General features: G+C 40.9%; 1 protein-coding gene across 1 annotated transcript in view; it reads right to left on the reverse strand.

Moving 5' to 3' along the window:
* The window catches only part of LOC109894932 (electrogenic sodium bicarbonate cotransporter 4-like), a 30,897-nt gene extending 21,683 nt beyond the window's left edge, over window positions 1–9,214 (reverse strand). Inside the window, exons 1-5 of the mRNA XM_031829766.1 lie at window positions 9,085–9,214; window positions 7,851–8,011; window positions 7,161–7,304; window positions 6,778–6,894; window positions 1,956–2,011 (exon numbers count right to left, since the gene is read on the reverse strand). Of these exons, the coding sequence (XP_031685626.1) occupies window positions 1,956–2,011; window positions 6,778–6,894; window positions 7,161–7,304; window positions 7,851–8,011; window positions 9,085–9,164 (558 nt within the window). The 5' untranslated portion in view covers window positions 9,165–9,214. The remainder of the gene's footprint in view (window positions 1–1,955; window positions 2,012–6,777; window positions 6,895–7,160; window positions 7,305–7,850; window positions 8,012–9,084) is intronic.
* Between the last annotated feature and the right edge of the window lie 18,561 nt (window positions 9,215–27,775).

Consider the following 27,775-nt stretch of genomic DNA (forward strand, 5'->3'; position numbering starts at 1 on the left):
AGTGGATTTAACAAGTGACATCAATAAGGGATCATAGCGTTCACATGGAGTACACACACTCAACACATTGTGCTATTACAAAATAAGAAACATTCATTCCTGCATTAAAAACACTCTGGTTGCAATTCAATCAAACAGCTTTGCAGAAAACTAAAATCATCCCTGCTTAGAGATAATGACATTTTCAGTAATGTAACTAATGTAGATTAACCTACATGAAATACATATACAGTGCCTTGCGAAAGTATTCGGCCCCCTTGAACTTTGCGACCTTTTGCCACATTTCAGGCTTCAAACATAAAGATATAAAACTGTATATTTTTGTGAAGAATCAACAACAAGTGGGACACAATCATGAAGTGTAACGACATTTATTGGATATTTCAAACTTTTTTAACAAATCAAAAACCGAAAAATTGGGCGTGCAAAATTATTCAGCCCCCTTAAGTTAATACTTTGTAGCGCCACCTTTTTCTGCGATTACAGCTGTAAGTCGCTTGGGGTATGTCTCTATCAGTTTTGCACATCAAGAGACTGAAATTTTTTCCCATTCATCCTTGAAAAACAGCTCGAGCTCAGTGAGGTTGGATGGAGAGCATTTGTGAACAGCAGTTTTCAGTTCTTTCACACATTCTCGATTGGATTCAGGTCTGGACTTTGACTTGGCCATTCTAACACCTGGATATGTTTATTTTTGAACCATTCCATTGTAGATTTTGCTTTATGTTTTGGATCATTGTCTTGTTGGAAGACAAATCTCCGTCCCAGTCTCAGGTCTTTTGCAGACTCCATCAGGTTTTCTTCCAGAATGGTCCTGTATTTGGCTCCATCCATCTTCCCATCAATTTTAACCATCTTCCCTGTCCCTACTGAAGAAAAGCAGGCCCAAACCATGATGCTGCCACCACCATGTTTGACAGTGGGGATGGGGTGTTCAGGGTGATGGGGTGTGTTGCTTTTACGCCAAACATAACGTTTTGCATTGTTGCCAAAAAGTTCAATTTTGGTTTCATCTGACCAGAGCACCTTCTTCCACATGTTTGTTGTGTCTCTCAGGTGGCTTGCGGCAAACTTTAAACAACACTTTTTATGGATATCTTTAAGAAATGGCTTTCTTCTTGCCACTCTTCCATAAAGGCCAGATTTGTGCAATATACGACTGATTGTTGTCCTATGGACAGAGTCTCCCACCTCAGCTGTTGATCTCTGCAGTTCATCCAGAGTGATCATGGGCCTCTTGGCTGCATCTCTGATCTTGTATGAGCTGAAAGTTTAGAGGGACGGCCAGGTCTTGGTAGATTTGCAGTGGTCTGATACTCCTTCCATTTCAATATTATCGCTTGCACAGTGCTCCTTGGGATGTTTAAAGCTTGGGAAATCTTTTTGTATCCAAATCCGGCTTAAACTTCTTCACAACAGTATCTCGGACCTGCCTGGTGTGTTCCTTGTTCTTCATGATGCTCTCTGCGCTTTTAATGGACCTCTGAGACTATCACAGTGCAGGTGCATTTATACGGAGACTTGATTACACACAGGTGGATTGTATTTATTATCATTAGTCATTTAGGTCAACATTGGATCATTCAGAGATCCTCACTGAACTTCTGGAGAGAGTTTGCTGCACTGAAAGTAAAGGGGCTGAATAATTTTGCACGCCCAATTATTCCGTTTTTGATTTGTTAAAAAAGTTTGAAATATCCAATAAATGTTGTTCCACTTCATGATTGTGTCCCACTTGTTGTTGATTCTTCACAAAAAAATACAGTTTTATATCTTTATGTTTGAAGCCTGAAATGTGGCAAAAGGTCGCAAAGTTCAAGGGGGCCGAATACTTTCGCAAGGCACTGTACATTATATTATGACAATAATTCAGTAAAACCAGTCATTTCTCTGTGCAAGGACAATGTTTGATTGAATTGAGCCTGATGAGTTGTAATGTTGTATTAGTGGGTCACCTGGTCTGTGCTCGGAGTGTCTGAAATGTCATTCATGCTCCTACTTTGGGCATGACCTGCAAAACAACACAGTACATATAAACAATTACTTAGGATATGGAGAGGGTTCTAATTATCAATGAAAAATGTGCAAATAATTTTTTGTTCAGTTTTTTCTTCTTCAAATGAAATGAGTTCATACCATGAAGACGATGAAATATTGTCTAGTATAGTACATATTATTATATATTGTCTAGTATTCTAGAGCTTTAAACACTTCTGAAAAGACAGGGAAATACTTGGATATTTAGAAGTGATAAAAGAAGTCAAAGGAAGAGAGAGTGAACGAAAGAGAGAAAGAGAGACAAACAGGCTCTAGAGAGATGATGAAAGCAGTGAGAGATACATAGAGATAGAGATATAAACTTATCTTGCTTTGGCAATGTTAGAGGTACAGAGAGGTACACAGAGAGAGAGAGGTAGAGAGAGAGAGAGGTACAGAGAGAGAATGAGAGAGAGTGACCTTTTGTTGTTTTTCACTTTATATATTCACTTTGTATGTTGTCTACCTCACTTGCTTTGGCAATGTTAACACATGTTTCCCATGCCAATAAAGCCCTTGAATTGAATTGAATTGAATTGAATTGAATGAGAGAGGTACAGAGGGAGAGAGAGAGGAACAGAGAGAGAGAGAGGTACGGAGAGAGACAGAGGTACAGAGAGAGAAAAAGAGGTTCGGAGATAGAGAGAGAGAGAGAGAGAGAGAGAGAGGTACAGAGAGAGAGTGACCTAAATCGACAGTACACTGTGGCTAAATATTTGACCATGGTTACTGATCAAAACCAAAAACCTTGACAAAGTACAGGCTCAGTGAGCACAGCCTTGCCATTGAGAAGGGTAGACACAGGAAAACTTGGCTCCCTGTAGAGGAAAGGCTGTGCAACCACTGCACAACAGCAGAACCTGAGACGGAGCTGCATTTCCTGACAAAATGTAAAAAATATAAAACAATTAGAGAGTGTCATTTCCCCAAATTTGAAACACTTATTCAATTGAATCCTTTTGTTATTGTTGAATGTATGGCTATTTTGACACTTGTTTATTGTTGTTACTGTTGTCCCGTTGACAATTTTGATTCTCATTTTTATATTGTAAATATCCAAAATAAGCTTTGCAATATGTACATTGTTACGTCATGCCAATAAAGCTAATTTCATTTAATTCAATTTAATTGAGTGAGAGAGGTACAGAGAGAGAGAGGGATGTACAGAGAGAGAGAGAGAGAGAGAGAGAAAGGACAGAGAGAGAGAGAGAGGTACAGAGAGAGAGGTAGATAGAGAGAGAGAGAGATGTACAGAGAGAGAGAGAAAGAGAGATGTAAAGAGAGAGGACAGAGAGAGAGAGAGAGAGAGGGCAGAGAGAGAGGGGTACAGAAAGAGAGAAAGAGAGAGGTACAGAAAGAGAGAGGTACAGAGAGATGTACAGAGAGAGAGAGAGAGAGAGAGAGGTATAGAGAGAGAGAGAAAGGACAGAGAGAGAGAGAGAGAGCGAGAGAGGACAGAGAGAGAGAGAGGTATAGAGAGAGAGATGTACAGAGAGAGAGAGAAAGGACAGAGAGAGAGAGCGAGAGAGGACAGAGAGAGAGAGGTATAGAGAGAGAGGTACAGAGAGAGAGAGAGAGAGAGAGAGAGAGAGAGAGAGAGAGAGATGTACACAGAGAGAGAGAGATGTACAGAGAGAGAGAGAGAGGGGTACAGAGAGTGAGAGAGAGGTGCAGAGAGAAAACAAAAACAGGAAGATTTATCTATCCAAAATGGAGATGTATGGGTAAACCACTTCTCCAATCCTTTTGGCTATATAACAAAGAACAAAGAGCAAAACATATACATGATCAAATACATATCTTAGAATCAAATAAAGACTACCAGAACCCACTGGATTCTCCAATTACCTTGAATGAGCTACACGACCAAATAAAAACCATCCAACCCAAAAAGGCCTGTGGTGTTGATGGTATTCTCAATGAAATGATCAAATATACAGACAACAAATTCCATTTGGCTATACTAAAACTCTTTAACATCATCCTTAGCTCTGGCATCGTCCCCAATATTTGGAACCAAGGACTGATCACCCCAATCCACAAACGTGGAGACAGATTTGACCCCAATAACTACCATGGGATATGCATCAAAAGCAATCTTGGAAAAATCCTCTGCATTATCATTAACAGCAGACTCGTACATTTCCTCAGCTTTTTACCAAATTACCGTACAACGGACCATGTATTCACCCTGCACACCCTAATTGACAAACAAACAAACCAAAACAAAGGCAAAGTCTTCTCATGCTTTGTTGATTTAAAAAAAGCCTTTGACTCAATTTGGCATGAGGGTCTGCTATACAAATTGATGGAAAGTGATGTTGCGGGTAAAACATACGACATTATAAAATCCATGTACACAAACAACAAGTGTGCAGTTAAAATAGGCAGAAACCACACTACTTTGAGACAGGGATGCCGCTTAAGCCCCACCCTCTTCAACATAAATATTAACTAATTGGCGAGGGCACTAGAAAATTCTTCAGCACACGACCTCACCCTACTAGAATCTGAAGTCAAATGTCTACTGTTTGCTGATGATCTGGTGCTTCTGTCACCAACCAAGGAGGGCCTACAGCAACACCTAGATATTATGCACAGATTCTGCCAGACCTGGGCCCTGACAGTAAATATCAGTAAGACCAAAATAATGGTGTTCCAAAAAGGTCCAGTTCCCAGGACCACAAATACAAATTCCATCTAGAAATTCCACCGTTGCCCTAGAGCACACAAAAAACTATACATACCTTGGCCTAAACATCAGCACCACAGGTAACTTCCACAAAGCTGTGAACGATCTGAGAGACAATGCAAGAAGGGCATTCTATGCCATCAAAAGTAACATAAAATTCAACATACCAATTAGGATCTGGCTAAAAATACTTGAATCAGTTATAGAACCCATTGCCCTTTATGGTTGTGAGGTCTGGGGTCCAATCACCAACCAAGAAATCACAAAATGGGACAAACACCAAATTGAGACTCTTCTGCAAAAATATCTTCTGTGTGCAACGTTGAACACCAAATAATGCATGCAGAGCAGAACTAGGCTGATACCCGCTAATTATCAAAATCCAGAAAAGAGCTGTTAAATTCTTCAACCACCTAAAAGGAAGCGATTCCCAAACCTTCAATAACAAAGCCATCACCTACAGAGAGATGAAACTGGAGAAGAGTCCCCTAAGCAAGCTGGTCCTGGGGCTCTGTTCACAAACACGAACACAGCCCACAGAGTCTCAGGACAGCAACACAATTAGACCCAACCAAATCATGAGAAAACAAAAAGATAATTACTTGATACATTGGAAAGAATTAACAAAAAAACAGAGCAAACTAGAATGCTATTTGGCCCTAAACAGAGAGTACACAGTGGCAGAATACCTGACCACCGTGACTGACCACAACTTAAGGAAAGCTTTGACTATGTACAGACTCAGTGTGCATAGCCTTGCTATTGAGAAAGGCTGCAGCAGGCAGACCTGGCTCTCAAGAGAAGACATGCTATGTGCACACTGCCCACAAAATGAGGTGGGAACTGAGCTGTACTTCCTAACCTCCTGCCAAATGTATGACAGTATTAGAGACACATATTTCCCTCAGATTACACAGATCCACAAAGAATTCGAAAACAAACATGATTTTGATAAACTCCCTTATTTACTGGGTGAAATACCACAGTGTGCCATCACCGCAGCAAGATTTGTGACCTGTTGCCACAAGAAAAGGTCAACCAGTGAAGAACAAACCCCATTGTAAATACGACCCATATTTATGCTTATTTATTTTCCCTTTAGCACTTTCACTATTTGTACATCGATACAACACTGTATATATACATAATATGACATTTGTAATGTCTTTATTCTTTTGAAACTTCTGTATGTTAAATGTTTACTGTTCATTTTTAGTGTTTATTTCACTTTTGTATATTATCTACCTCACTTGTTTTGGCAATGTTAACATATGTTCCCCATGCCAATAAAATCCCTTGAATTGAATTGAATTGAGAGAGAGAATTCAAAAACAAACCCGATTTTGATAAACTCCCATATCTACTGGGTGAACTACCACAGTGTGCAATTACAACAGCAAGATTTGTGACCTGTTGCCACAAGAAAAGGTCAACCAGTGAAGAACATACACCATTGTAAATGCAACCCATATTTATGTTGATTTATTTTCCCTTTTATACTTTAACCATTTGCACATCGTTACGACACATCGTTGCATAATATGTGTCATATGAGCCTTTAATTCTCTATTTTGGTTAGGTCGGGGTGTGACTAGGGTGGATGATCTAGTGTGTTTATATCTATGTTGGCCTGGTATGGTTCCCAATCAGAGGCAGCTGTTTATCGTTGTCTCTGATTGGGGATCATATATAGGCAGCCATTTCCCAACTGTGTTTTGTGGGATCTTGTTTTTGAGTTAGTTTGTTTCCTTTTGTTTTTGTAAGTTTCACAAAAATAAAGATGTGGAACTCAGAGCACGCTGCGCCTTGATCCGTCTCTACACACAATATGACATTTGTAAAGTCTTTATTCTTTTGGAACTCCTGCGAGTGTAATGTTTACTGTTCATTTTTTTGTTTATTTCACTTTTGCATTTGATCTACTCCATTTGCTTTGGCAGTGTCAACATATATTTCCCATGCCAATAAAGTCCTTTGAATTGAATTGAATTGAAAGAGATGTACCGAGAGAGAGGTACAGAGAGAGACAGAGGAGCAGGCAGACTCACGCAGACGACCATAGCCTCCTGGCTGTGATTTCATGCGGAGGTCTTCTGTGGAGCGGTTGAATGCGGCTGCTGCACCTGGACTACGGGCTGAGGAGGGAATACAAGTAAAGAAGACAGCTGAACAAGATTATAATTTCCCCTTGGGGATAAATAACGTTTGTTGAATTGAATTGAATAAAACTGAGATTATTGCATGAAAAGATGTGTGGTCAATTGCAATTAATGAAAGTGTAAGACAGCCTGGGCAGTGGGCATACAATTTGATGTTTTAATGTATATAAGTAGAATACAAATGTAACATTTAGGAAGTACTATAATGTGTCTCAAGCTACTGACGGCCATACTTGACCAGAGAGCAGAGGGACACTCACGGGCACCACCACCGCTGGCCTTGCCCATGTCAGCCAGAGAGCGGTGGATGGGCTTTTTGGTCTGGTGCCTGTGCTTCCTCAGGAGGACAAAGCTGATCTTCTCTCTCAGGTCAGGAGATAGCATGCCCTCGTCTACCTGCTGCTCAATGATTTCATCTGGAGGAGAATGTGGTCTTATTATTGTTTGTGTAGAATCACTCACGATCACCACTTCATTTCCTTCTTGGTACCATAACACCTTTCTTGTCAACAACTGAAGGCTACTAGTATCTTAATTTGAGCCAGTTTGCTACAGCAGGAAAATAATCCTGCAGCAACAGAAAATGTGAATTATTATGTAGATTATAATTCATGGACATTTTTGTAGAGGTTGATACAAAATGTTGTACAGGAAAATCAAGTCTGAAATTTGTAAGTGGTAATTACAAACTTCAAAAGCCTTTTTAAACCTCAAAAACACTACAAGTTTTACATTTCCTGTATTGCAGGAAAGTTCTCATGCAATAGGGTGATCAAATTAAGATCCTACATCTGTACACATTAAGCTAACTGTTCTTAGAAGGGCAACCATGCTGAAATGCCTCTGCTTGTCAATTGTGACAGAGACTTGACATTTTTTACAGTACTACGTCTTAACATTAGGTAAGAATCACACATATGGCATGCATTAGTGCTCTGCACAAAGGAGTTTGTGTTGCTCACCAACTATCTGTGGAAGTGAGTATCCCTCCAGATCAAGCAGCACAGTGCCGGTCTGTATACAGGTCCTCAGCTCAAACAGACTGTGCAGGGACAGGGTGGACACATGGGGCTTGCTCCACCTCTCTCCTCCCTCCTCCACCTTCTCTTCAAACTTCACCCACCTAGACCACAGCACAGGGACAGATAGAGGACATGAGTTGGAGGCGTCAAATGAGTTGGAAGTTAAAAATGACTAATGTCGAATCTGGTATTAGATTAGAACATTGACTGAAAACACTGACTGCACTCAGACATTCAGTAGCTCAGACATTCAGTACCTCAGACATTCAGTAGCTACGACATTCAGTAGCTCAGACATTCATTCATTCAAAATTGGAATGACATCTGTCTATGCTGAAGGAATGGGACAATTTGTTTTATGGCATGTATTTTTGGTATCACCATGCACATGTTAAAATATAAATTAGCCTATACTACAGTTGACTCAGAAGTTGATAACATAGACTGTCAACGTCTTGGCATGAACTTGTTTTGGCATGAACAGATTTGACATTGGCTGGATTCTACTGTACGTTTCTGTTATGATTCTGTAGGTCTGTGTGAGTAATCTGTTATGATTCTGTAGGTCTGTGTGAGTAATCTGTTATGATTCTGTAGGTCTGTGTGAGTAATCTGTTATGATTCTGTAGGTCTGTGTGAGTAATCTGTTATGATTCTGTAGGTCCGTGTGAGTAATCTGTTATGATTCTGTAGGTCCGTGTGAGTAATCTGTTATGATTCTGTAGGTTTGTGTGTGTAATCTGTTATGATTCTGTAGGTTTTCTTGTGTAATCTGTTATGATTCTGTAGGTCTGTGTGTGTAATCTGTTATGATTCTGTAGGTTTGGGTGTGTAATCTGTTATGATTCTGTAGGTTTGTGTGTGTAATCTGTTATGATTCTGTAGGTTTGTGTGTGTAATCTGTTATGATTCTGTAGGTTTGTGTATGTAATCTGTTATGATTCTGTAGGTTTTCTTGTGTAATCTGTTATGATTCTGTAGGTCTGTGTGTGTAATCTGTTATGATTCTGTAGGTTTGTGTGTGTAATCTGTTATGATTCTGTAGGTTTGTGTGTGTAATCTGTTATGATTCTGTAGGTTTGCATGTGTAATCTGTTATGATTCTGTAGGTCTGTGTGTGTGATCTGTTATGATTCTGTAGGTCTGTGTGTATAATCTGTGGGTCAGTAGTCACCTAGCAGACTCTTTCCACTCCAGCTCATCCCCGTCCTGCTGCAGCGTGTCCATCTCAGTGAACAGTGTGGGGGTGGGCATGTCATCCTCCTCTCCCAGGATATAGCGCAGCCGCTCAGCTGCAGGGGACACTGGGATGAACACACACACACAGGACACACACACCGGACACACACACCGGTCACACACACACGTCCGATATCATCACTGATGTCAGACTCATATTTACTCTGGAGAGGTTTTCTTTATTTGGACTTTTATGGGTCAGAAATCTAAGCGTGCTTAATCTTTTCCCAGTTTAGCCACATATTAGTTTCAAGAAATGGTGTAACGGCAGACGGTGATGATCACATTTCCTAATATCGAAAAGAAAGAATTTGACTGGCTTGTTGTTGTAATTCCTCACACACATTATTATTTAGGGATGGTTTGCTGACACATCAGAAAGTGTTGAACTTGTCTTCCCCTTTCATTCCACTTAAATGGTAATGATCTGATCTTGAGCTTGACAGGATTTCTATTAATCCAACAGGAACACCCATAACCAGAGGGTTTGGTCTCCACACCGAGCGGTCAATGCTTAGGCTAACTCAGCGACCTGGCTTGTCATATTACAACCTCAATATAGGGGATAATGGGGTGTGTTGAGACGTTCTACACATTCAGCCTCACTATGTCAAGGGAAATATAGTATTTTTTCTAAAGATATCTATTATTCAGGATGCTGTGTATCCCTGGAAATAATCTGAATTAATAAAAAAATAACAACATAGCTTGTCCAGAAAAAGTGATCTCTTGGCACAACTTGGCAGATTGAAACAGGTAAATATGAGGTAAATTGAGCATTGGTTCAGGGTAAGTGGAGACGCCTTGGGGTAAGTGGGTGCCGGTGTCCTGTGACTGGGTGATGGTGCTGGTAGGTCAAAGTTTAATTAATGGAATGGGGGTGTGATATATGATCTTAAATGTATGCCTACATTCAGATATAGATTTCTCTATTCAATATCACTTACCCTTCCATCTCTTGACCAGTTATCTGGGACAGGGATGTTTCAATCTGCCAATTCATTGGCAAGTTCTCTGCATTTGAGGCTACTAAGCCCATGAAACTGGTCCACGAGATTCTTGATTTGTTTATCATGCTCAGACTCCAAGTCATCAGATGAGACCTTGTGTTCCTCTGCTACTCTGTCACAGACTCACTTTCACACAGCTACATGTTTGTTTTATTTGTTTGTCACTGTACCTCTTCAGTGTCATTCAGTCTATTTTTTCCACCCTTGCTAGTTGCTTGTACTCTTATGGACTTCTTCCCTTCTCTCACTTCCTATGCTGCTCTGTCAAGAACCTCAAAGGGGGGGCTAGACCCCTGCTTGTTTTGTGTTTGTTTACATGGGGCTTGATGATGTCATCTCTGTAGCAATACAAATGCACTATCTTGAGTTCATATGGATGACACCTTGCTAAAGTACATTTATGCATTTATGCATAAAACTGAATAAACGTGTTGAAGACTATCTGACTGAAGGTTCTGGCCATGACAACACCAATAGGAGCAACAGACTTAGTTGTTGCCCAGCAACAGAGACTGACTGTTTGTACTAGAAATACAAGGAGGTGACTCCAACTGTAGTCCAACTGGATTTGTACCAGAACTTAGAACCTATCAGGGGTATGTAGTATGGTGGCCATTGGCTCATATTAGCCCATACAGATACAAGTATGCACTTTCATTCTAGGTTTAGGACCTCATATTATAGCTGAGACAGACCCCAACTGATGTATAAAACAATCTTAATACGATCTACTTAGGTTTAGATACAAGCATCATAAAAACGTATGACACAATAAATTCACTTGAAAATCTGTTTTTTTTCTCTAACATTTACATGAAGATTGACATAGATGTTCATAACTGTGTCCCAAATTACACTCTATTTCCTATATAGTGTACTACTTTTGACCTGAGCCCTATGGGTTATGGTCAAGAGTAGTGCACTAAATAGGGAACAAGGTGCCATTTGGGACACATTCCATATGTGGGTTGTAGTTAGCTGAGGGAAGGGAGCGTTGCACTGCAGCTGGTGGTCACAGTGTTCTAACCTAACCGACGGATGGACCAGAGCCGTCTATAAATTACACACTGAGCTGTAAAAAGCCATGATGGATCAATGGCTTTAAATCATTGTATCGACAGGAACCAACCCGGGAGTGAATTCCTGTTATATTGCCTGTTTGCATACATTAGTACCCACAAAAACCTCACTTGTCAGCCTATGGGGAAGGACCATAGAAACAGAATCCCATCATCATAGTGATTCTATTTCCATGTAGAAAGACAGTACATGTGAATGAGACAGAGCATATTACTTTTTCCCAATGCAGAAAACAACTACTGGGAAACAAATATTCAGCAACCATCACTCCTGTGTTCCAATGGCAGCTTCATTAAATAGTACCCGCAAAACACCAGTCTCTATGTCAACAGTGAAGAGGCGACTTCGGGATGCTGGCCTTCTAGGCAGAGTTCCTCTGTCCAGTGTCTGTGTTCTTTTGCCCATCTTAATCTTTTATTTTTATTGGCCAGTCTATGGCTTTTTCTTTGCAACTCTGACTAGAAGGCCAGCATCCCGGAGTCACCTCTTCACTGTTGACTTTGAGACTGGTGTTTTGCGGGTACTATATAATGAACCTGCCAGTTGAGGACTTGTGAGGCATCTGTTTCTCAAACTAGACACTCTAATGTACTTGTCCTCTTGCTCAGTTGTGCAACGGAGCCTCCCACTCCTCTTTCTATTCTGGTTAGAGACAGTTTGTGCTGTTCTATAAAGTGAGTAGTACACAGCGTTGTTTGAGATCTTCAGTTTCTTGGCAATTTCTTGCATGGAATAGCCTTCATTTCTCAGAACAAGAATAGACTGATGAGTTTCAGAAGAAAGTGCTTTGTTTCTGGCCATTTTGAGCCTGTAATTGAACCTACAAATGCTGATGCTCAAGATACTCAACTAGTCTAAAGAAGGCCAGTTTTATTGCTTCTTTAATCAGGACAACAGTTTTCATCTGTGCTAACATAATTGCAAGAGGGTTTTCTAATGATCAATTAGCCTTTTAAAATTATAAACTTGGATTAGCTAACACAACGTGCCATTGGAACACAGGAGTGATGGTTGCTGATAATGGGCCTCTGCAAGCCTATGTAGATATACCATTAAAAATCAGCCGTTTCCAGCTACAATAGTCATTTACAACATTAACATTAACATGTCTACACTGTATTTCTGATCAATTTGATGTTATTTTAATGGACAAAAAAAAGTTGCTTTTCTTTCAAAAACAAGGACATTTCTAAGTGACCCCAAACTTTTGAACGGTAGTGTATATTTTTTAAACCCTTACGTATTTATCCAACTGTAATAAAAACACTGACACAAACAGTTTTCAAAGTGTGAGAAAATGACAGGTACGGGTAGACAGAGAGACTGTCGCTACAGTAAGCAGTTTCATTCACTTTCCCGAAATTCTCTTTATTCAGCATTTTCTAAGCTTTCATCTCCCAAAATGTTGTTGTCCTGAAGGTACTTTGGTACGACTCACAACCTTCAAACAGATTCTAATCTTATAGGGATAGTTCCACAAAACAACATATTTGTGTGGAACTGAACTATACCTTGTATTTCCTTCTTCTCTCAAATATATTCAAACATAGTGTTCCTTTAATTCCTGTGTAACAGCCCTCTCCTAAAATTGCAGCCATGCAGATGCTCTCTTACACCAGCTAACAAGCTGACTGAGATTAACAACAGCTGCATATTCATACTACTGTGCTGCTTTGAACTCAGTTACACCACATAAAGTGATGTGGACAGCTTCACCTAGCAATTTAACCAGGTCAGCAGTCTGGCCAAGGGATGCAATTCCAACCAAACCTGATTTATGTTTTATTTTAGTTCCTGTAAGCATTACAGATCCACTTCCTCATACAGGAAAACATATGCAGTTATCTACATTTGACATTTCAGCCAATTTAGCAGATGCTCTTTTCCAGAGGGACTTGCAGGATAAATTAGAGTTAAGTGCCTTGCTCAAGGGCTTTGCTTTCAATGACTGGCCCATCATGCTTAACCTCTAGGCTTCCTGCCGCCAAAAGGGAAATAACAACTGGCTATTGAATCTGAAATACTGTCTTCGTCAACTGTCCGGACCGTGCGTCACTGAGAGTTGTTATGATGCAGCCAGCGTCACAGGAGTTGTGACTTGTGGAGGGAATGGAATGAAATCAAATCAAACAAATGGAAACCATGGGTTTGATACCATTCATTCCATTCCGTACTGTAGTGCAGCATAGTGACATGTGACTCACCATGACTCACTTGTGATGTGATGCGTGAAGTGATTGGTTTTTATGGTGCATAGGCACTGGAGTGTGATGTGATTGAAGCCCAGGTAGTGCACTACATAGCGAATAGGGTGCCATTTGTCACGCAGACCATGACTAACTTGTGCGGTTGATGTCTTGAGGAACTTGGAGGTCATGTGGGTCCATGAGTCCCTCCTCTAGGTCCCTGTATCTGTCTCTGTCATCATGGTCATGGTGTCTATGGTGGTCGTAGTGTCTGTCCCCCCTCTCCTTGTCTGCTGCCTCACGGCCCCCCGCAGAACGTCTTCGCCGGCGTTTCCGTCTGTACCCACGAGGCACCGGGACACCGATGTAGATGTTCTGCTGGTCTGTGGACAAACGGTAATGCAAATGATATTAACATCAAAGTTGGTTACTGGGACACTAATGCAGATGGGCTAATGTCCTGTAAACAAACCGTAATGTAAAGTCACATTAACATACATGATTTAAATCAGTCATTGAGGAGAACGTACTGCAAACATGTATTACAGAAACCGAACGTCCTAAAAAAGACATTAAACTGGGCTTAATAATAGTTTTACAGTATCTAGAAAAGCCAAACAACAACCTTGACAGACTAACATAATCAGGGAGTCCTACCACATCACTCATTAATCCCTGGTACAGAAAGGGACATTTCCATAAGCATTCAATCATTGAAACAAACAATGAATAAATGATGATACAGTGTTCATGTCTGTTTCTCTAATAAATAAACCATTCTCAAGGATTTTAGCTTTTGAATGACAAAGAAAATTAATTCTTATCAATGATTTGCATGTAAAAGATTACTCTTGTCTTTTCTTACATGACATACTTTGTCATGTTTTCCTGTCAGCTACTAACAGCAGGAACCATGTCAACGTTTGTGTTGTTTTACATTACTTTGATACCAACTGTACTGTCGCTTTGCAATGGACTCCTTTTTGAATATCAATGCATGATCAAGTTCATTTTATGCAACAACTACAAACAACTGTTTGCCGAAAGGACCCCCCAAAAATGAACCTAGCATGTGAGGCCTGAGGGGTAAGCCAGATCTACTCAGGGTTTTCTAAAGTTATCAAGCTTCAGTTAGCTTCCCATTCCAGCTCAGGCTTCATCCGTGCTAGGTGGACATTACTCTTCTGCCTGCCACTAACTCTAGCAGGCTTGTAACTGCGTGTGCATGTCGTACGTGACTAGTCGAATTCCCAACTCTTCATTGAGACAATGCTGAAACATCAAGCCATGGGTAAGTTAGTGTCATATTTAATTTTGTGCCGAAATCAAAACAAAATCTTGCAAATTCAGCAGTCTTTTAGAAGTTCCATCTACACAGCCTCCACTTCCTAGTCTTCTGATCGCTGGAAAATAAATATTGAACTCAGAGAAAGGCTTCAATCGCATAGGAACATCAGAGAATGCTGTGTCTGTTTTTCAGAGACATGGCTTACGGACAATTCACTTGCTCTGATATTCAACCAGACGGCTTTTCCATTTTCCGTATGGATTGAACGGCGGCTTCTGGTAAGAGCAGGGGGAAGGGTATGCATCCTCATCAACAAAACATCTCAAGCTCCTGGTCACCCAACCTGGAGTTTTTGATGCTAAAATATGCCGAAGGAATTCCTGTGTTGTTATCACAGTGTGTACCTACCGCCACAAGCAAACATCAAGGCGAACTGTACAAGGACATTAGCCAGCAAGAATCCTCTCACCCAGAAGCAGTCTTTATTGTCGCCAGAGATTTTAAAACAAAAGTATCACCAACATGTATCCTGCCTCATGAGAGGAAACAATGTGATGGACCATGTATATACAAACATCTGTGACAGAGGCAGAATCAATGCTGCAGGACTGTTTTGAGAATACTGATTGGAATATGTTCAAAGAGTCTACTCAGTACTCATCCATCAACATTGAGGAATATACAGTGCCTTGCGAAAGTATTCGGCCCCCTTGAACTTTGCGACCTTTTGCCACATTTCAGGCTTCAAACATAAAGATATAAAACTGTATTTTTTTGTGAAGAATCAACAACAATTGGGACACAATCATGAAATGGAACGACATTTATTGGATATTTCAAACTTTTTTAACAAATCAAAAACTGAAAAATTGGGCGTGCAAAATTATTCAGCCCCTTTACTTTCAGTGCAGCAAACTCTCTCCAGAAGTTCAGTGAGGATCTCTGAATGATCCAATGTTGACCTAAATGACTAATGATAATAAATACAATCCACCTGTGTGTAATCAAGTCTCCGTATAAATGCACCTGCACTGTGATAGTCTCAGAGGTCCATTAAAAGCGCAGAGAGCATCATGAAGAACAAGGAACACACCAGGCAGGTCCGAGATACTGTTGTGAAGAAGTTTAAAGCTGGATTTGGATACAAAAAGATTTCCCAAGCTTTAAACATCCCAAGGAGCACTGTGCAAGCGATAATATTGAAATGGAAGGAGTATCAGACCACTGCAAATCTACCAAGACCTGGCCGTCCCTCTAAACTTTCAGCTCATACAAGGAGAAGACTGATTAGAGATGCAGCCAAGAGGCCCATGATCACTCTGGATGAACTGCAGAGATCTACAGCTGAGGTGGGAGACTCTGTCCATAGGACAACAATTAGTCGTATATTGCACAAATCTGGCCTTTATGGAAGAGTGGCAAGAAGAAAGCCATTTCTTAAAGATATCCATAAAAAGTGTTGTTTAAAGTTTGCCGCAAGCCACCTGAGAGACACAACAAACATGTGGAAGAAGGTGCTATGGTCAGATGAAACCAAAATTGAACTTTTTGGCAACAATGCAAAACGTTATGTTTGGCGTAAAAGCAACACAGCGCATCACCCTGAACACACCATCCCCACTGTCAAACATGGTGGTGGCAGCATCATGGTTTGGGCCTGCTTTTCTTCAGCAGGGACAGGGAAGATGGTTAAAATTTATGGGAAGATGGATGGAGCCAAATACAGGACCATTCTGGAAGAAAACCTGATGGAGTCTGCAAAAGACCTGAGACTGGGACGGAGATTAGTCTTCCAACAAGACAATGATCCAAAACATAAAGTAAAATCTACAATGGAATGGTTCAAAAATAAACATATCCAGGTGTTAGAATGGCCAAGTCAAAGTCTAGACCTGAATCCAATCGAGAATCTGTGGAAAGAACTGAAAACTGCTGTTCACAAATGCTCTCCATCCAACCTCACTGAGCTCGAGCTGTTTTGCAAGGAGGAATGGGAAATTTAAAAAAAAAAGTTTGAAATATCCAATAAATGTCGTTCCACTTCATGATTGTGTCCCACTTGTTGTTGATTCTTCACAAAGAAATACAGTTTTATATCTTTATGTTTGAAGCCTGAAATGTGGCAAAAGGTCGCAAAGTTCAAGGGGGCCGAATACTTTCGCAAGGCACTGTATATAATCAGTCACAGACTTCATTAGGAAGGTGTTAATGATGTTGTAACAACAATAACAATCTGTACATACCCAAACCAAAAACCCTGGATGAATGGTGAAATCCGTACCATGCTAAGAGCCCATACTGCAGCATTCAATGTCGGCAGAACAAATTACTCGTTGACGCGCAAAGCTTACAAGTCAAGCAGGTACAAACTCCGCAAAAATATGATACAAACACAAACTTGAATCGATGTTCGACAACTCAGAATTCCAACGCATGTGGCAAAGACTACAGGCTATCAGGGACTACAAAGGCAGATCCAGATGTGTGGTTCTCACTGAAGGCTCTAGCTGCTCCAGATAACCAGGTGCTTTTGCTCTCCAAGGCTGACATGAGGAAAACTCTAAAAAGATTAAATACTCACCAAGCCACCGGGCCAGATGGCATCCCTGGCCGGGTGTGTGTTAACCAGCTGGTGGGCATCTTCTCTGACATCTTCAACCTGTCCTTGTCCCAGGCTGTAGTCCCCACTTGCTTCAAGGACACCACCATTGTCCCCATGCCCAAAACCAATGTGACATGCCCAAATGACTTTCGCCCGTCTCACTCACCACTGGCATCATGAAGTACTTCAAGAGGCTGGTCATGGACCACATCAAGGCCAGCATGCTAGCCACACTGGACCCATTCCAATTTACCTACAGCTCCAACAGATCCATGGAAGATGCCATTTCCATCGCTATTAACACGGTCCTAATACACCTGGACAAGAGGAACACCTATGTGAGAATGCTATTCATTGACTACAGTTCAGCATTCAACACTATTGTTCCTCCAAGCTCATCACCAATCTCTGAATAATGGGTCTGGAAACTGCCCTCTGCACCTGGATCCTGGACTCCCTGATGGCCAGACCACAAGCTGTGAGGATTGGCAACAGCCCCCCCCCCCCCCCCCCACCCCGCAGGGGTGTGTCCCCAGCCCTCTGCTGTACTCCCTGTTCCCCCACGACTGTGTTGCTTTGCACGACACCAACTCCATCATCAAGTTTTCTGATGACACAACGGTTGTAGGACTGATATCCAACAACGAGTCAGCCTATAGGGAGGAGGTAAGTGAACTGGCATTGTGGTGCTAGGACAACAACCTGTCCTTCAACGTCAGCAAAACAGAGGAGTTCTGGAAGCAGAGGAGGGAACAAGCCCTGATCCACATCAACGGGACTGCATTAGAGAGAGTCAGCCGTTTTAAGTTCCTGCACATCCCCATCACAGATAACTTGACATGGACCAACAACACCCCCACTCTTGTCAAGAGGGCTCAACAGTGCCTTTACCCACTAAGGTGGCTTAAGAATTTTTGCTTTCCACCCCGGGTCCTTGCCAAATACTACTGCTGCACCATCGAGAGCATACTGACCAGTTGCATTATGGCCTGGTATGGGAATTGCTCGGCCCATGACCGCAAGGCCCTCTAGTGTGTGGTGAAGTTCGCCAAGTATCTCACTGGGACCGTGCTCCCACCCATCCAGGAAATATATTTGTAACGGTGCCTGAGGAATTCCCAGGGAATCATCAAGGAACACACACACCCCAGCCATGAGCTGTTCAATCCCTTACTGTCAGGCAGACGTTACAGAAGCATCAGGTCTCATACCAAAAGGCTCAGAGGCTGTTTCTAATTACAAACCATCAGAATGCTAAACACTTGAACTGGACTGACCACCTGCTCTGATTCTCCACACCTTAGGACACAGACAGACAGACACACACACACACACACACACACACACACTCTTGTACAGCTAACAATGGGACACACAATTCAGTCCCATTCAACATCCAATTTTCTCTAACCCCTAACCCTAGGCCTAACCCTAACCATAAACGTAACACTAACCCTAACCCAAAAACCTAACTTTAACCTTAAACCTAACTCTAGTGTCACACCCTGATCTGTTTCACCTGTCTTTGTGATTGTCTCCACCCTCCTCCAGGTGTCACCCATCTTCCCCATTATCCCCTTTGTATTTATACCTGTGTTCACTGTTTGTCTGTTTCCAGTTTGTTTTGTTCCTCAAACCTGCCAGCATTTTTCCCCTTGCTCCTGCCTTGTCTATATTCCTGTTTTCTAGTTTTCCTGGTTTGTCCTTTCGGCCTGCCCTGACCCTGAGCCTGCCTGCCATCCTGTACCTTTGACCTTTACTCTGGATTACCAACCTCTGCCTGACCCTGAGCCTGCCTGCCATCCTGTACCTTTGACCTTTACTCTGGATTACCAACCTTTGCCTGACCTGACCCTGAGCCTGCCTGCCATCCTGTACCTTTGACCTTTACTCTGGATTACCAACCTCTGCCTGACCTGACCCTGAGCCTGCCTGCCATCCTGTACCTTTGCCTGCGTTCGTATTAATAAACTTTTGTTACTTCGACATTGTCTACACATGGGACTCACCTTCAAACTTGATACCTAGCTCCTAACCCTAAACCTAATTATAACAAACACTAATTCTAACCTGAACCCTAAACAAAACAAACAAAATGTCCCCAGTTGGTCAAATTGTTGTTTGTTTATGTAACGGTTTTCCTTAGGTGAAAGAGTCAGACCAAAATGTGGCGTGGCTATTGCGATCCATGTTTAATGAGACAAAGTAAACACGATCAAATACAAAAACACAAATAAACAAAAACCGAAACAGCCTAATACTGGTGCAAAGTAACACAGCGACAGAATAAGGACAATCACCCACAAAACCCAACACCAAACAGGCTACCTAAATATGGTTCCCAATCAGAGACCATGAAGAACACCTGCCTCTGATTGAGAACCATATCAGGACAAACATAGAACTAGACAAACTAGACATGTAACATAGAATGCCCACTCAGCTCACACCCTGACCAACCAAAACATAGAAACATACAAAGCAAACTATGGTCAGGGTGTGACAGTTTACTATTCTTGTGGGGATTTCTGTTAAACATATCCACAACTGCTGCCACAAGATTCTTAGTTACTATTGATAATACTACAATTTAAACACTTGCCCCCCGATCCCCCATTCCCCTATACTCGTGTAAATATTGGACTATAAATTGTGTCTTCCTGTATTATACTTATGCTAAAATGTTTATTATATTCTACTGAGCCATTTACTTTATGTTCGTATTCTTATATTTGATTATTTATTATTGTTGTTGCATTGTCGAGGAGGAACCCGCAAGTAAGAATTTATTTGGATGGTGTGTACCCTGTACATACAACTTATAAAACTTGAAACATGAAAAGTCTGTGACATTCGCCTCAGTGCAAAGCTAAATACAGAGAAATCAATGCTGGAACAACAACATGCAGCCCTGCTGGAAATACACACATCCCTGTTGCCAAATGGATAGATAGGGGCCTGCTTAGGACATGGTGAACCACACTGAAAGTACATCCACACTCATATTCACATATAAAATGGTATCCAATGCCCATCATGATCATGTTATTCTTTCATCGTTGTTATTGCCAATTGTCATCACATAGGACATGATTAATTCTTCAAGATAAGCAGCACATTTACACAAATGATCAGATCTAATAATGATACATTAGATACTTAAATACACTGAAATGATGAATGTCACTTCATTCCATTTTAGCCAGGATAGTCCACTCATAAATAATTGCCACTGTTTTACACAATACTGTAATTGAAAAACAAACTGTATCTGTAAATCTCTCATGTCCATTCTTGTTAGCAACAGACTGTTAGACCTATTCCATCATGATAGGTCTATTGTACATTATACATCATGTATTTTTATTGTAGACGAGGACAGTTTCCTAATGTACTGTGCTGTGTCTCACTTACCCTCCTCCTCATCATATCCATGGTGAATACCCCGGTCTCCCATACCCCGGTCTCCCATACCCCGGTCTCCCATTCGCTCATGGTCCATCCTGGAAAAAAGAAAGACAGAAAGGGGAAGATCTGTGTCAAGAACTGTGTGTATTTAGCACAGTTCACACAATCTTAGTTGACAACCCATCGGTTTCTACGATCAATCAGAGTGGTTAGAATGTATTTGCGTTCTAGAAATCATCGGAGAGGTACTCAGATTCAGACGCATTGCGGAGAAGAAAATATTGTCAGTGAGCATTTGTCCGGAGAAAAAGTTTGGATAGCCAGCCAATACACAATGATCATGTTCACAAATTACAGGTCAGTGTGTGTACAGACTGAGTGCTGAACATTTCCCATATCTGGGAGACTCTGAGAATGTAGCGAACGTGTCAAGGATTTGAAGGGTGAGACAGTTCACATATACTGTATGCACTTAGAAGAGTGCTTGCATGGTTGTGACTGACTATATAGCTACTATTGTGTTTGTGTTTGTGTGCATGTGTGTGTGTGTGTGTGTGTGTGTGTGTGTGTGTGTGTGTGTGTGTGTGTGTGTGTGTGTGTGTGTGTGTGTGTGTGTGTGTGTGTGTGTGTGTGTGTGTGTGTGTGTGTCTGTGTCTGTGTGTGAGTGTGTGTGTGTGTGTGTGTGTGTGTGTGTGTGTGTGTGTGAGAGAGACCCAACTGAGCAGTAAGCCATGTGCATTGACCTGCATGTGAGGCTGCTGAGGATCACAGATCAATGTGGAAATAATTAAATGGCAGGTCAACTCAATGGAAATGTAATAATTAAAACAGATGAGCAGAGTACTTCATGCACGTGACATTTTGACATACCACTAGATATGGGGTAATGCCATTCACAATACTTAGGCTTCTCATGTTTGTGTGTCTTACTATTCCCAGGTAACATCATAACGTGGCACACAAAGTTCATAAACAATACTGACTAAACTACACATTCATAAAGTAGCCTGAGGGCATTTCCATGTAAAAAGCCCCATGAGGTTCATAGGGGCACAACACATTTGAAATCAAATGAAAGAGACTATTTTAAAAAAGAAGAAGATTTATTTACATTTTGTAACTATTTTTCATCCTAAAAATTGGGATTTGATTTCTGGTCAAACAGATGGAAAAGGGGTCTTAGAAAACATCTGTCAGATAAAGTCTTAAAAGGTGTTAGAAATATATCAGAACACAACAATGTTGAAGTAAAGACTGCCAACTAATATCAGCACATATTTAGCTTTGCAGAAATGATTTATCTTCTGGACAACCCCTCCCTCTTTCTCTTCTCTCTCTCCAGTTAATGTCAACACTACCAACTATTACTGACACCTACCCATGAGTCCCCTTTCTTTCCATATATCGTACTGTAACCTGCCCTCTCATGCACCCAGCACCAACTGATACCGGACGTGGGAAATGAGTTGACATTTTGTCAATCCAAATCTGAAGTAATCATAGACGTCTGCTTCACAAGTTTGGACAACACAGTACAGTACAGTATAGTGCAGTATAGTGCAGTACAGTACAGAAGAGTAAAGAAAAATATAGCAGAGGATAGGTCAGAGGATAGGTCAGTGCAATACAGTACAGTACTGTACAGTAGAATAAGGTTTAGTACAGTAGAGCACATTAGAGTAGAGATAATTGATTGTATTGTATTGTACTGTACTGTACTGTAGAGTCCTGTACTGCACTCTATTCTACTATAATGTGCTGTGCTGTGCTGTGCTATACTGTACTCTACTGTTCTCTACTGTGATGTCCAAACTTGTGAAACACATCAGTCTATGATTGATACAGGTTTGGTCCAGTGCGGACCAACAAAATGTGGTCTTGTTTGGGGGCGGAGACTCATTCGGGGCAGCAGGTAGCCTAGTGATTAGAGCTTTGGGCCAGTAACCGAAAGGTTGCTAGATCGAATCCCTGAGCTGACAAGGTAAAAATCTATCATTCTACCCCTGTTCCTAGGCCGTCATTGTAAATAAGAATCTGTCCTAAACTGACTGTCTTAGTTAAATAAAGGTTAAATTAAAAGAAAAAGAAAAATTGAATAATAGCCAGTGTGTAGAATAATACCCCAAAATATGACATATTTCTACCTTTGTGTTGCTATTCAGGATACATCACCAGGAAGAGAATGACATTCATAATTATGCATTTCTGTATAGTACAGATCAGGGACCCATGATGTCATTCTGTTAACGCAATTCTGTTACCAGGTGTTAATCCACTTCACCTACTGTAGTTCAATAACCAAAAGAGATTTTTTCAAACCCAAGGTGTCATATCATAGCTGACACCGCATTCTTTCTGCAGACATATTTGAAGCTTGATTCAAATTAGATATTTAACAGAGTTTTTAGAAAACGTGGTCACCGATGAAGATTTTACCATCATTCTGTTACCAAACTTTGTACCTGCACTATTATTTAAGTAAATGTGCTTTTGAACAATTTTCAGTGGAAATTGTTAAAAGTAGTAATAGTGCATAGAGATTTGTTTAACTTTGCAATCAATGGTTTTTGTTTGACATACATTTGAAGTAAAATATCTGCATCTCAGCGTCATTCTGTGGAATTGCCCCTGACTACATTGACTCCACTTTAACACAAAATCAACAAGCATGAAAAGGGTAACAATAGTTAATATCCATTTCCTTTCAAACTATACCACCTGTGTATGCCTCGCTACCAACTATGAGTCCACCCTTTGCTAATATCACAATCCAACCTACAATTACTATCAAATGGATAGCAAGCAGAGTAGGAAAAAGCTTGGTTAAGGCCATAGATGGTTAAGGCTGTGTTGAGCATGTGTTGAGCTTGCGTGGCTCCTGTGTGTGGCTCTTGTTACTGCTGGCTTCCTGTGTGTGTAATTAGTCCTGTCACATCAGTGTCCTTCACACCCAGTGGACAGGCTGAGTGGGACCTGCAGGCCATCACCGCTCTGCTCTGACAGCCTGATCGATCCGCCTGCAAAGGCACTTAAACTCAATGTGAACAGCCACAGCACACTGATACAAACACTGGTTCTCTCTCTTTCGCTCTCTCTCTCTCTCTGTCACTCTCCCTTTCTCTCTCTCCCCTATCCCCCCCTTTTCTCTCTCTACTCTCTAAACACACGTGCACTGCACTCCCCCATCTCACCTTGGTGCACAATCAATAGTCACATCACATCTGCCTTGCAGATTATACTGTTTCTAGCTGAAAACAACACCTGCACCCAAAAAAGGCCAGCCCCTCTGACATTTCTGTTGTATGAGTATCAGGAACCGTACTGCTTACAGTTCTTATTTCATTTGTTATTTATAGATAAAATAAAGTGGTGTTTAATACATTGTAAATCAGTTTGCAGCAATTTAATTCCATGAAACCAAATTACATTAGCAGTTATCACAATTTTCTGTTCAAACATATTGTTTCCCAAAGATATGACACATTGAGTTAATTAAACAAACAAAATTTAGTTTTGTACCCCAATTATGTTTATTCCCCAAGAACATTGCTTCTTAGATCAATTTGCTCAAAAACACCAACTGCTTAAAGACTTCACTGTCATTTTTGTGCCCATATCTCTACAAGACTATTCATTGACAGGCGCCAGTTCATACATATATATATGCTGGGTTATCCAAGCCTACAAGATAAAACATAATACCCAAATTAATTTAACAATCCATCAAGTTTCAACAATTTATACAGACTTTAGGAAATCATCATCTGCATTTCAGTAAGTAGTTGACAGTGTGAGTTTCGGATCTATTTGCCATCTCCAGCAGGGAGCCTTGATTCTGCAAATGGAACCAGACTAAACAAGACCCAGAGGACAGGTTAATATATGCACAAAGAGGGCTTACCTGGTGTAGTTTCCTGGCCTGCAATGAGCAAATGGAGAGAGAGAGGTCTTCTGTTAATTGCAGGGATGCATCAATGAAAACATAGTCTACTGTACCAATGGAGCTCTAATGAACTACTGACAACACCAAACTGAGGAATGGGGAAGAGCTGTTCTCTCTCAGTCCCCCCCCCCCCCTCTCTCATCTCCCTAAATCTCTTTCTCTAACCGGACAACTGGGATTGAGGCTGGGCTACAGGCTGGTTTGGGTGCTGGTGGGGTTGACTGATCAACCTTCTACAGTGATATGATTACTCTATATGTGACCATAGAAATTCCCTCACTCACACACATACCCTTCAGCTGACCAGGGCATATTTATATTGTCAGTTATACAGTTTTTTTTTTATTAAATTGAACACTGGATGCCGGTTCCACCATCAATGAGAGATTTACACGGTTAGCAAAATGTCACGCCAGAATAAGCCTACACGAAACACAAAGCTTTTAAGTGTTTCTAAAATCCTCTATGGGAAAACGGAATGGTCAAAAAAACGATTGTTGTTTAACCGCTGTTTAACCGCTAGATTTGATGGGTATTATGACTCATACTGTGGTACTCTATGATGGTATTACCCAATCATTTATATGTACTCTAGATGACTGACGGGGGGCGCTGTTTTGAAGCCACTGCACCTCTATATTTACACTCCCCCACCATTGTAAAACATATTTTGGAAGCTATAGAAATGCATTTATTAATGTCTATATTTGTTTTTGCCACATTTATTCTACTACAGACACCTTAATGCATACTTTTACATAATATTACGTGAGCTAAACATATATATATTTTTATCCGTTTAAAGTAGGATTTTTTGAAAGTTCTAATGTTACTGTCCCCACTACAACAACAAAATAGTTAAATACATGTAATTTTGTCTTCGAAACATTCATTTAAATACTGTAAAATGAACTCTACTTGAGGACTGCCAGGCAGGTAGCCTGGTGGGTAGGAGCGTTGGGCCAACAACCGAAGCTGGATCGAATCCCTGAACTGACAAGGAAAAATCTGTCGTGTCTGCCCCTGAACAAGTCAGTAAACCAACTGTCACCCAGATGACGTGGATGTCAATTAAGGCTGCTCCCCGCATTGTGTGATCCTTCCTTAACCCATAAGAAGTTGACTGCTTTAAAATGGTGTAAGTCCTCAACAGCAAAGTCCATGCAAAAACGTGTTATTTCCAAGCATCTATCTCAATAGGTTTTACTGATCAAAAAAGGAAGGGATGATTGGTTTTATATCTTTTAAAATAACCTCATATGGGTTCTTCTAAATGTTCAGATTTTTGTATATCAGCTACCAATCACATTGCATTTTATTTATAGTCCTATTGTGATTGGTCTCTGGAGCAATAATAAGCCATTTCAAAAGGGTCCTTGCTGTCCAGGTTCCTTGGGACATTGCTTGAGAGGGTAATCCAGTAAATATTGTAAGTGAATATGTAAGAACTCAGTGCTATGCTGTCTTGGATATATTCACTGATGCATCTAAGGACCCTAAAACAGGGAGGACAGGTGCAGCTTTTAGTGTTTCTGAGTTGAAGGGAACATTGATAAAAAGAGCAACAGATCATTTATCTGTTTACACAATGGAGTTGTTATCTGCTCTGTCTCATCTGCAGCACTGATGAGTTTAAATTAATTTGTGTCAAAGGAGCATCCAAGATGTATTATATGTGATTATGCAGTGCCTGTTTAGGATGAGACAGCTGGGGGTAATGCTAGCAGTGGTGTGTATTCATGGGTGCCATGAGAAGCCATACTTCCCCCAAAAATGTACCAATATATACATTCTATAGCATAAAATAATTTATCTTGCGTCTCTCTGTGTTTCGTCATTTTCCTTCAGTTTGCAAGAGGCTGAATGTCTCTCACAGGAGAAAGCATCCGAGCGAGAAAAACAGCGCCCCTCTGTCTCTCTATGTGTAGGTCATCTAACTGATGCTGTCTGGTCCAAACCAGCATGACATCGTTGCCGCCCATAGCATTGAAGGCAAGGGAAGCAAGCTGAGCACTTGGCCTCCCTTGATACATTTTTTTTTTAAATTGCCAATCAGCGTTGAGCTAAAGTGAGCGAGCTCAACTGTGAATTGTCCTGGCGCTCCTATCAAATCCCATTGAGAGCATATGTCATTGACAGAAAAAACTTAAATTGTTGCATTCCAGCTAGCTAAAATTGTCTGGTTCCTAAATTAGCCATGGATGGAGATAAGGATTTGGACTTGTGGTTTTACTTAATTCTCTGTACTGGCCAATATTTATAAAGGCAATTCTGATCCAACCATTAATTCATACATTGTTGTGCCCCTGGCCTGGGAGGATGGAAGTTCAGTATGTAGCTAGATATAAAAGGCTAATGTTAACAAGCTAACGTTGCCCATGAATGGAAGTTAGACTAGCGAGCAAGCATTTTAAACAGGTAGCCTAGGACAACAACAAATTAAAAGGTGTACTGTTTGACAGAGTGATAGACCATTCCCTACAAGTAGGGTGAGTCAACATGTTTTTCTACTTGCACGAACGTGCGCACACACACACACAGAAATCAGAATCATGGACAGCCACACCATATTTAGTTTAAGTTGATTGGACTAAATCGTTTTTGGTATCTTGTAGTTGTCACTGTATTAGACTAAGCAGAGGGGATTTGATGATGTTGATATGTTAAAGTTGAAATGGTGCTGGAATAGTGGAGGCAGCTCCTGTTTTCTTTGTGACTTGTGGTGACTATAACTCTGTGTTGTTTTATGTTGCCATGCCATGCTATGTTGTTGTCTTAGGTCTCTCGTTAATGTAGTGTTGTGGTGTCTCTCTTGTAGGGATGTGTGTTTTTTCCTATTTTTAAATGTTTTTTATTTTTATTTATTTTTATCCAAGCCCCTGTCCTTGCAGGGGGCCTTTTGCATGTTGGTAGGGCATCATTGTTCTTAACTGATATGCCTAGTTAAATAAAGGTTACATTTTTTATTTATTTTTTATATCTCTGTAGTTCTAAAACAATAGTTGTTTAGTTGTCCGAAACAAAAACAACTATGGTGGAAACATGAACTTGCTTGACCATGCTGTGCAATATGCTTTGTGGACTTCTCTGGACAGAGGTCGCTATCCAG

This window comes from Oncorhynchus kisutch, linkage group LG8 (genome assembly GCF_002021735.2).
Source record: "Oncorhynchus kisutch isolate 150728-3 linkage group LG8, Okis_V2, whole genome shotgun sequence".
In the NCBI taxonomy this organism is placed as follows: domain Eukaryota; kingdom Metazoa; phylum Chordata; class Actinopteri; order Salmoniformes; family Salmonidae; genus Oncorhynchus; species Oncorhynchus kisutch.